At 43.7% G+C, this 11592-nt stretch overlaps 1 protein-coding gene across 1 annotated transcript in view; it reads left to right on the forward strand.

Moving 5' to 3' along the window:
• The window catches only part of POC5 (POC5 centriolar protein), an 82898-nt gene that overhangs the window by 50605 nt on the left and 20701 nt on the right, over nucleotides 1-11592 (forward strand). The window contains exons 8-9 of the mRNA XM_077287347.1: nucleotides 5375-5554; nucleotides 7092-7254. Of these exons, the coding sequence (XP_077143462.1) occupies nucleotides 5375-5554; nucleotides 7092-7254 (343 nt within the window). The remainder of the gene's footprint in view (nucleotides 1-5374; nucleotides 5555-7091; nucleotides 7255-11592) is intronic.

The raw sequence follows: 11592 nt of genomic DNA on the forward strand, positions 1-11592 counted from the left end.
TCAGGGCAATCTTCCTTGCGTTAATCCGCTGGTAGTCTCTTCTGTCGAATCTTCCCGTCCGCATCCAGTCGGACAACGCCACGGCCGTGGCGTACTTAAATCACCAGGGCGGGACTCGCAGCGGCCAAGTAATGGCAGAAGTGGCAAAGATTCTTCAGTGGGCGGAACGCCACGTTCCGGCCATATCAGCCGTTCATATCCCCGGGGTCGAAAACTGGGCAGCCGACTTTCTCAGTCGCCAGGGCCTGGCAGCAGGCGAGTGGTCTCTCCACCCCGCAGTCTTCAATCAAATTTGCCTCCGCTGGGGTACGCCAGACGTCGATCTTATGGCGTCCCGGATGAACCACAAGGTCCCTCAGTTTGTCGCCAGGTCCGGGGATCCTCTTGCCGTCGGCCACGACGCTCTGGTAATTCCATGGTCCCAGTTTCAGTTTCCCTACCTGTTCCCGCCCCTCCCCTTGATTCCAAGGGTGGTAAAGAAGATCAAGTTGGAAGGGATTCCAGTCATACTGATAGCGCCGGACTGGCCAAGGCGGCCGTTGTACGCCGAGCTCGTAAACATGCTCGCGGACACTCCTTGGAGACTTCCGGATCGGCCAGTCCTCTTCTCGCAGGGACCTCTCTTCCACCAGAGTTCTCAGTCGCTGAGTTTAATGGCATGGCCGTTGAGGCCGCAGTCTTAAACTCTGGTCTCTCTCCCCAGGTCATACAGACCATGATCAGAGCCAGAAAACCGGCTTCTTCCCGTATCTACCACAGATACTGGAAAGCGTTCTTCCGGTGGTGTGAAAGTAATGAAGTTTTTCCAATGTCCTTTTCTCTTCCGGATCTTCTCGGTTTCCTCCAGTCTGGTCTCGATTCGGGTTTATCCCTCAGCACACTCAAGGGACAAGTGTCTGCTCTGTCGATCCTCTTCCAGAGTGACCTTTCCTCCATTCACCAGGTTCGGACTTTTCTACAGGTAGTTGCGCATATCGCCCCTCCTTTCCGTCCTCCCTTGGAACCTTGGGACCTTAACCTGGTCCTTGGTGCTCTTCAGGCTGCTCCCTTTGAGCCTCTTCATGATGTGCCCTTTTCCCTTCTCTCTTGGAAGGTCGCCTTCCTCATTGCCATTACATCTATCAGGAGGGTCTCCGAGTTGGCAGCCCTGTCATGTCGTTCCCCCTTCCTGATTCTTCATCAGGATAAGGTCGTTCTTCGACCGGTTCCCGAATTCCTTCCCAAGGTGGTCTCGGCTTTCCACATCAACGAAGACATTGTCCTTCCATCATTTTGCCCTTCTCCGGCTCATCCGTTGGAGAAGTCCCTTCACAAGCTTGACGTGGTCAGGGCCATTCGGGTCTATCTTTCTAGAACCGCTCCTTTCCGTCAATCCGATTCTCTCCTTGTCGTTTCCGAGGGTCGTCGGAAGGGCTTTCAAGCGTCTAAATCCACCATTTCGCGCTGGATTCGCTCGGCAATTTCAGAATCGTACCGTGTTCATGAGGCACGTCCTCCGGGGGTGCGAGCTCACTCCACCAGAGCTGTCGGAGCTTCTTGGGCTGTTCGCCACCAGGCCTCCGCCTTACAAGTTTGCAAGGCATCAACCTGGTCGTCTTTGCACACGTTTACGAGGTTCTATCGGGTTCATACCCAAGCCTCGTCCGATGCAGGCCTTGGTAGGAAGGTACTGCAGGCGGCGGTCGCACACCGGCCGACCTGAGACCTTTTCTCATTTCCTTTCTACCCACCCTTTTCCGGGACTGCTTTTGGACGTCCCATGGTTGTCCTGTGTCCCCCAATGAAGCGATAAAGAAAGAGGGATTTTTGGTACTTACCGTAAAATCTCTTTCTTGGGAGCCTTCATTGGGGGACACAGCACCCTCCCTACTTGTTTGTTCTTTGTACTGTGTTTGGGGCCTGGAGGCCCTAGTTGAGTTGGTACTTTTACTATTATGAGTTCTGTCGCTTCTCCTACTGCTTTTTGCACTAACTGAGGTACTTGGTGCCTGTCGGTGGGTGTATACTGCCAGGGAGGAGCTACGCCTTTTTTTCCTTTTTTGCATAGTGTCAGCCTCCTAGCAGCAGCAGCATACACCCATGGTTGTCCTGTGTCCCCCAATGAAGGCTCCAAGAAAGAGATTTTACGGTAAGTACCAAAAATCCCTCTTTCCAGAGCGTGCCAGTAAATAACAAGTTTACCAACATGTAAAAATGGGCAGCACTTTATTTCTACAGGAACATGGTAGGGTGCATCTCTCAATGTTATAGGTCTGTGACAATCAGAATTGGTTAAAGGAGTTTGCAAAACTTTTGTAAGTAAATATCTAAATATGTCTAAATACCGACCAGATATTGCCACCATAACTCGAAGGGAGTTTCGAGGCAAATTTTTAACCCATTTATGACTGGCCTATTTTTATGATTTTAATTTTATTTTCCATTCTATTCTAGAGGATTTGAACCTGTGATCGTTTCTTATGTCTACCATATATTGCAATACCGAAGTATTTCAGTATATAGAACAAGTAATCATTCTCCTATATAGTCCATCCTTGGCTCGACTTGATGGGAGTGCAAAAATGGCGGCGTCAGACCAACCCTAACTGCCATGGTGACCCTTCAGCACCGCACAATTATATTGGTGGTGGTGGGACCCAGGAACAGTTGTGCCACGGAATCAAACCAGTTAATTGCAACTGTCGGTGGCATTGGAAATGGCATTGGAAAAGCAGCAATGGATTTAGTTCCTGTTGCTGCTTTTAGAGGCAAAATGACGCAGCTGGCACCCACCATGTATGGAGCAGGCTTAGCTCCTAAGCTCTCCCCATAGAGTCCCTGCACCCATATGAGGTATATTTATGTTATATGGCTGAGAAGGAGTTAAAGGGAACCTGTCACCCCCAAAATCGATGGTGAGGTAAGCTCACCGTCATCAGGGGCTTATCTACAGCATCCTGTAATGCTGTAGATAAGCCGCCGATGTTACCTGAAAGAGGAGAAAAAGACGTTAGATTATACTCACCCAGGGGCGGTCCCGCTCCGATGGGAATCTCAGGTCCGGTACAGCGCCTCCTATCTTCAGAAGAAGAGGACGTCATGGAATGAAGATAGGAGGCGCTGGAGCGGACCTGAGACGCCCATCGGAGCGGGACCGCCCCTGGGTGAGTATAATCTAACTTCTTTTTCTCCTCTTTCAGGTAACATCGGCGGCTTATCTACAGCATTACAGGATGCTGTAGATAAGCTCTTGATGACGGTGAGCTTACCTCACCATCGATTTTGGGGGTGACAGGTTCCCTTTAAGCAAGGCCTTATTGTATTCGCAGTATATACAGTGCCTTGTGAAAGTATTCGGCCCCCTGGAACTTTTCAACCTTTTCCCACATATCATGCTTCAAACATAAAGATACCAAATGTAAATTTTGGTGAAGAATCAACAACAAGTGGAACACAATTGTGAAGTTGAACAAAATGTATTGGTTATTTTAAATTTTTGTGGAAAATCAAAAACTGAAAAGTGCGGCGTGCAATATTATTCGGCCCCTTTACTTTCGGTGCAGCAAACTCACTCCAGAAGTTCATTGTGGATCTCTGAATGATCTAATGTTGTCCTAAATGCCTAATGATGATAAATATAATCCACCTGTGTGTAATCAAGTCTCCGTATAAATGCACCTGCTCTGTGATAGTCTCAGGGTTCTGTTTGAAGCACAGAGAGCATCATGAAGACCAAGGAACACAACAGGCAGGTCCGTGATACTGTTGTGGAGAAGTTTAAAGGCGGATTTGGATACAAAATGATTTCCAAAACTTTAAACATCCCAAGCAGCACTGTGCAAGCGATCATATTGAAATGGTAGGAGTATCATACCACTGCAAATCTACCAAGACCCGGCCGTCCCGCTAAACTTTCATCTCAAACAAGGAGAAGACTGATCAGAGATGCAGCCAAGAGGCCCATGATCCCTCTGGATGAACTGCAGAGATCTACAGCTGAGGTGGGACAGTCTCTCCATAGGACAACAATCAGTCGTACACTGCACAAATCTGGCCTTTATGGAAGAGTGGCAAGAAGAAAGCCATTTCTCAAAGATATCCATAAAAAGTGTTGTTTAAAGTTTGCAACAAGCCTCCTGGGAGACACACCAAACATGTGGAAGAAGGTGCTCTGGTCAGATGAAACCAAAATCAAACTTTTTGGCAACAATGCCAAATGATATGTTTGGTGTAAAGGCCGCACAGCTCATCACCCTGAACACACCATCCCCACTGTCAAACATGGTGGCGGCAGCATCATGGTTTGGGCCTGCTTTTCTTCAGCAGGGACAGGGAAGATGGTTAAAATTGATGGTAAGATGGATGGAGTCAAATACAGGACCATTTTTGAAGAAAACCTGTTTGAGTCTGCAAAAGACCTGAGACTGGGACGGAGATTTGTCTTCCAACAAGACAATGATCCCAAACATAAAGTAAAATCTACAATGGAATGGTTCACAAATAAACATATCCAGGTAATAGAATGGACAAGTCAAAATCCAGACCTCAATCCAATCGAGAATCTGTGGAAAGAGCTGAAAACTGCTGTTCACAAACGATCTCCATCAAACCTCACTGAGCTCGAGCTGTTTGCCAAGGAAGAATGAGCAAGAATTTCAGTCTCTCAATGTACAAAACTGATAGAGACATACCCCAAGAGACTTGCAGCTGTAATCCCAGCAAAAGATGGCGCAAGAAAGTATTAAGTTAAAGGACCCGAATAATATTGCACGCCCACTTTTCAGTTTTTGAATTTCCACAAAAATTTAAAATAACCAATAAATTTCGTTCAACTTCACAATTGTGTTCCACTTGTTGTTGATTCTTCACCAAAAATTTACATTTGGTATCTTTGTTAGACGCATGATATGTGGGAAAAGGTTGAAAAGTTCCAGGGGGGCGAATACTTTCCCAAGGCACTGCATCTATCTATGCTATAAAAAGCTGTATGTCTGCTCACTGCTCATTCTGCTGAGCAAAATATGATACTTGCCCCTCCAGAGACAGAGGAAGCTAGAGAGCAATTGTAGATGCCAAGCGAAGAAGAGACCAATGTGGATGCCCTCCTATACTGCATGGAGAGTGGCTTACAGAGATGTTTTCAGAGTACCTGATGTCACACAAGCAGGAGATACACGCCAGAAATATGGCGACTGCATGTGAGAGGGGCTTACAGAGGCCTCGCAGCTGCAGACAGTAGATTACTGCAGGATTCTTTTTAAATTGTTCCAAATTCCTACTGTTCTATCCTTTAATACCTTGTAATGTTTCTCCTGATATTTCCACCATATAGTTTACCTGCCCTTTGTTTTGCATTTATGGAATTTGTCATCTCACTTAATATATATTCTTTTAGGACCATGTGTGCAGCATGGCCGACAAACATTACAATAGAATACTATTAAAGAATATGTGGAGAACATGGCGCTCAGTTATGGAGTCCAACTGGAAGGATAAAGTGGAACAAGCGTGCCGGGCCAGAGCTGAAGAAGTTTGCATTGAGCTATCTAGTGATTATGAGACGAAGGTTGCTCAGGTATGTAAACCATGACCAGTATATATCCATATAATGAACAGTATGTAATGAAAGCTTGTTACGCCATAGAAAGAACTATACATCCCAGGCTCCACCAGCCAAGATCAGATATATCCTTCACATTAAAGAGGTTGTGCACTACTTTTACATTATTGATCTATCCTTAACCTGTCTGATCAGCCGGGGACCGACACCTGGCAAACACCTGCAGACCCGCTCTTACCGGTGTATGTGCAGGGTACTACACATCCGCCTCTTACTGAATTGGATAGGAGGCGGATGTGTAGTACCAAGCTCTGGCACTGCTAGAAGAAGAAGATGGAGCAGCTTGGCAAGTGAGTACTTCCGGATGGCTGACGCTGCAGATACTGATAACAGCTGATTGTTGGGGGGTGACACTTGTCTGACCCTGGCCAATCAGGCTGATGACCTATCCTCAGGATAGGTCATCAATGTAAAAGTAGTGGACAACCTCTTTAATGGTCAGCAGGACATCCAAATGTTACTCGAGTCCTCCTCACTGACAAGGTACGAGTACTGGACAGAAGCCCACCAATGTATGAAAGCATTAGGGGTACATCCACACAAAACAGATACTCAAGTTGTGTTTTCTTTTACCGATTTATTTGCATGCAGTAAATCGACAGTGTATTATAGTGCTAGTAAAGGGTTTGAGATTCCGAGAAATGCATCTGGTGAGATCTACAGAAAATCAGCAATGGAAAATCTGAGTGTGTGTAACATATAATTTGTCTGCTTACTTTTCAGTCTAAGATCCCAAAGGAAATTGTATTTGGATTCCTATAGAAAAATATTTAGAATTGAGAGTCCTCAGTGGTTGATACCTTTTTAATGGCTAACTGAAAAGATGGTAACAAATTGCAAGCTTTCCAGACTTACGCAGGTCCCTTCATCAGGCATGGACTAATACAAATTCTGAAAAATGCGCAATACAGCCCAGAAAAAATGCCATAGATAAGACAGGTGAAGTGAAGCAGAAATATAGAAATAGAAAAGCCTCGGGGGTGCCTGCACACATAGCATATACAATGCGAGACTTAACACACATGGTTTTACTGTGAATTTGTATAAACAGAGCACATTCTGGCAGCTAACTGCTACATGTTCAAACACTCGCCAAAAAGGACAGCAAATTCAGAAAACAGCTAGCCGTATTTGACAACACTAGGTCTAAATACAGGATGCAGCAGGCCCAATAATAAAGGAGTGGTTGTTTCATCTGTACTCCGCCTTTATTATGGGGGCTGCTACATCCCGCAGTGCATTAGTATTATAACCAAGTCCTGGTAAATATGGCTGTTTTTATTTTTCTTTCTTTTTTTCTTCTTGTTCATGCAAACATTAATTGGGTTTGATTGAATCTGGTCTGTGACCATTTTCTTGCTTTGATTAATGAAATTATTTCTAAGAGTAATGTGTTTTTTTTGGATTTAACCATGTTGTTTTGATAAATGCCCATCAATATGTCATATACAAGGCGTACAACCTTTACCAATTCCATCGTGCCATTTTTTAGCTGAGCAATGCTCTGGAAGATGCTAGAGTCGAAGTTTCAAGACTTCATGCAGAGAGGGGACAGTTTGAGGGAACTATGAAGAAAGCTTTTATGCGTGGTGTCTGTGCATTAAATATGGAGGCTATGTCCATGTTTCAAGGGAGAGAAAGCCGAGCAGAGCAAGGTAGGTAACAAAGATTAAGACACATTGTTGGAGAAGTTTCATTCTTAGGAATGTATTTAGAATTGAGTCCTCAGTGGTTGATAACCTTTTTAATGGCTAACTGAAAAGATGGTAACAAATTGCAAGCTTTCCAGACTAATCAGGTCCCTTCATCGGGCATAGACTAATACAAATTCTGAAGAATCACATATTTATGCACAATACAGCCCAGAAATCATGCCATAGATAAGACAGGTGACGTGAAGCAGAACTACCATTATGTGAGAGTGATAAACAGTTGTGTCCATAAATATTGGAACAGTTCATAGATAAGGAGTGTGAATGTTTTATTGTCCTCTGATTGGGGTCTGGTTCTGTGTTGTGATGCCCCCACAAGGTCTGAGGAGCAAATTCCTTAATTGATGTAAAAAGACATAAATCCATGTTCATTCCTGCACTGAGAGTGTCAAAGGTCATCATCAGTTTATATTCCCAAACTCTTCTGTCTCTCTGAGAATTGAAATTACACTTAAATACAAGTAATCTCATTGTCCATGGTCCATGGACTATTACAAGGAACTAAACAAGTGGGTATCTTGCCTGCCTGACAAATCCACAAGAGCAGATGACCTGATACCAGAGAGTCCAAGAATAGGGACATTCGACATGCTTCACAAAATCCACAAATCTGGAAATCCAGGAAGACCAATTATTTCATGTGTGGGCACCCTTACTGAGCAGGTATCTGGATGGGTAGAGGGTATTCTTAAACCCCTGGTAAAGGATACACCCAGCTACATTCAGGACACAACTGACCTATTGAATAAACTATCAGCAATAGGTCCTCTACCAGAAGGAACCATCCTGGCCACCATGGATGTGGAATCTTTGTACTCTAATATCCCACACCTGGATGGACTAAATGCCTGCAAATTCTTCCTGGAAAACACAGGGACTGATGCTGATTCTGTGGTGAAACTTATAACATTCATCCTTAGCCACAATTACTTTGAATTTGGCAACGAGCTATCTACAGGAGACTGGCACAGCAATGGGAAGTAAAATGGCCCCACGGTATGCAAATCTTTTCATGACCAAACTTGAAAGCAACTGTTTGTCCTCATGTCCCATCTGGCCTACTACCGCTACATTGATGACATTTTAATCATCTGGACGGAGTCTGAGCCTCAGCTAAAGACGTTCCATGAACAGTTTAATAAATTTCATCCCACCATCAACTTAACACTCAACTACTCCAGCACTCAAATTAACTTTTTGGACATCATCATTAAGCTGCAGAACAATAAAATAGAGACAGCCCTGTATCAGAAGCCAGTCGACCACCCTACATACCTTAAATGGGACAGTTTCCATCCAAAACACATAAAAAAACCTCCCCTGTCTACAGCCAGGCCATCAGGTACAATCGTATATGTTCCAACCCCATGGATAGAAATGAACACCTTGGTCGCCTCAGAAAGACCTTTTTGAATCAGGGCTACCATCCAAGAACAATTCAAAACCAAATTACAAGAGCCACCAGAATATCAAGGAATCACCTGCTACATTACAAAGCTAAAGAAGAAAATAACCGGGTACCTCTGGTAGTTACCTACAATCCAAATCTGGAGGCGCTAAGGGGAGCTGCACGGAAATTACAACCTTTACTACAAAAAGATGCCCGCTTACAATCCATTTTTCCAGACCCCCCACTACTGTGTTTTACGCAGCCCCCAAATCTAAGAAGCATCATTGTCAAGAGTTCCCTGTCCTCTCCAACAGCTGCAGGTACCTGTCCTTGCAATCAGAAAAAATGTAAAACCTGTCCATTTATAATGACCAAGGACAAGATAAAGATCCCCAATTCACATCAGGACTACAAGATCCCAGGTAGTTTCAGCTGCGTCACTTCTAATATGGTTTACTTAATTATTTGTACTAAATGTCCAACTGGGGGTCTGTATGTAGGGGAGACAGGGCAGAAACCAGGATGAATTTTCATCGACATACAATAAGAGAAAAAAGAATGGATCTACCTGTGGCAAAACATTTTTGTCTCCCTGATCACAGCACCATGGACATGAGATTACTTGTATTAAAGGGTATTTTCTAATCTCAGAGAGACAGAAGAGTATGGGAGTACAAACTGATCATGACCTTTGACACACTCAGTGCAGGAATGAATGTGTCGCATGGATTTATGTCTTTTTACATCAATTAAGGAATTTGCTCCTCAGACCTTGTGGGGGCATCACAACACAGAACCAGACCCCAATCAGAGGACAATAAAACATTCACACTCCCTTATCTATGAACTATTCCAAAACTTATGGACTCAACTGTTTATCACTCTCACATAATGGTAGTTCTGCTTCACGTCACCTGTCTTATCTGTGGCATTATTTCTGTGCTGTGTTGTGTGTAAATATGTGATTCTTCAGGATTTCTATTAGTCTGTGCCTGATGAAGAGACCTGTGTAGTCTCGAAAGCTTGCAATTTGTTACCATCTTTTCAGTTAGCCATTAAAAGGTATCAACCACTGAGGACTCTCAATTCTAAATTTTTTTCTATCTACTGGCTAACACAGTACAAAGATATATATCTTTCCTATATTCTTAGGAATGATCACTTATGCAAATTTTGGTTTCTTTAACGTCTAATTACTCACACATTTCTTAAAGGTTTTTAAACATTTATTAAAAATGCCATGAATATGAAGAGTTTTACAATTTGGGGTTTGTTTGGTTTTTTTTTTTTGTTTTTTTTTCATTTTGTTTTGTTTTTGGTTTTTTGCCAGACAAAAAGAACTGTACGTGAGCCATTCAATAATCTGTAATTAACTTTGTCATTAACGTTGCAGCCAGATTTTGCTTGAAAAATATATATTTTATTTTTTTAATTTCCAAATGTCACAAAAATAGCAAAATTAATCCACAAGATGCCTCTTGTAATCGCTGAAGATATTGCAGCCTTTGTGAGTACAGAGGACTGCAGGTCCACACGCTTGTACAGTTGCAATCACTATTATTCAGCCTCCATGTCACAGTGGATTTATTCGCAAAATCTATAAGCTTTCTGCTGTTTGCAAAAAAACAATCAAACGAGAACAATGTAAATAGCTCAACACAGAAAACATAACAAGTGGTTTCTCCACATTCACATAAAAATGCCACATTTGCTGACTACTGCAGTCTCCAAATTATTCCCCCCCTTCCACAGAACACAATCGCCAAACGTCTGACTTTTGTGGTTTTGAGTAGAGTTGAGCGAATTTGGTTGCCGAATCTGAATTTGCCATATTGGTACCATATTTGTGCCGAATGTCTGTTTGATGATCGTTTCCGAACATATTCAGTAATTTCTACTCCCATTGACTCTAATGACGTTCGGCTGTGTTCGACGAATATTGCAAAAACAATATTCGCTGCCAATTGTATTTGGAACCGAATCCGAACAAATTCGCTCATCTCTAGGTTTGAGCTCATCAGAGCTGACTTTCCTTGTGCTTTTTGGGTCAGTAGAGGTGCGCGTCTTGGAGTTGGGCATGGAGACTGTCAGGGTTCAGTATGCGCCTTTTAGGGTAGGTTCACACAACTCTATTAAAAATAGTTTAGCGTTTCAGCCGGAAAGCTCAGACATTTTTTTTTTTTTAGCTTGTTAACTGTATGCAATTTGTTTTGTTTTATTTTACAGCAGCAGCCATTGAAGGGAACCTGCCAGGTCCCCCATGCCCTCCAATAATGTTATTCACTAAAATCAAGGATAAAAAAAGATTTTTTTTACAATTGAGAAATACAGGTTTTGTCACTATTGCTGGTAGCGTCTGTCACTGTTAGAAAAAGAAAAATGTGTTTGCAATCAGTGCCTATAAACGCAAGTTTCTTCACTTGGCTCTTGCAAAGAAGGCCGACTAGTCTGGAGAAACTTAATGCCCCGTTGACTAGTCAAAGGGGCTAATTGGCATAAGAAAAACAGGTTTTAAAGGGAATCTGTTATCTCATTTTTCATATATAAGCTTCGGCCACCACCATTAGGGGCTTATCTACACCATTCTATAGTGCTGTAAATAAGCCCCTGAAGGAACCTGAAAGATAAGAAAAACAAGTTCGATTATACTCACCTGGGGGGGGGGGCGGTCCAGTCCGATGGGCGTCGCGGTCCGGGTCCGGCGCCTCCCATCTTCATGCGGTGACGTCCTCTTTTTTGCTTCCTGTCGCGGGTCCTGCGCGGGTGTAATTCTCTGTCCTGTTTGCAGAGCAAAGTACTGCAGTGCGCAGGAGCTGGGAAAGGTCAGAGAGGCCCGGTGCCTGCACACTGCAGTATTTTTCGCTGCCCTCAACAGGACAGACAAAGAACGC

This window comes from Ranitomeya variabilis, chromosome 1 (assembly GCF_051348905.1).
Source record: "Ranitomeya variabilis isolate aRanVar5 chromosome 1, aRanVar5.hap1, whole genome shotgun sequence".
Classification (NCBI taxonomy): Eukaryota; Metazoa; Chordata; class Amphibia; order Anura; family Dendrobatidae; genus Ranitomeya; species Ranitomeya variabilis.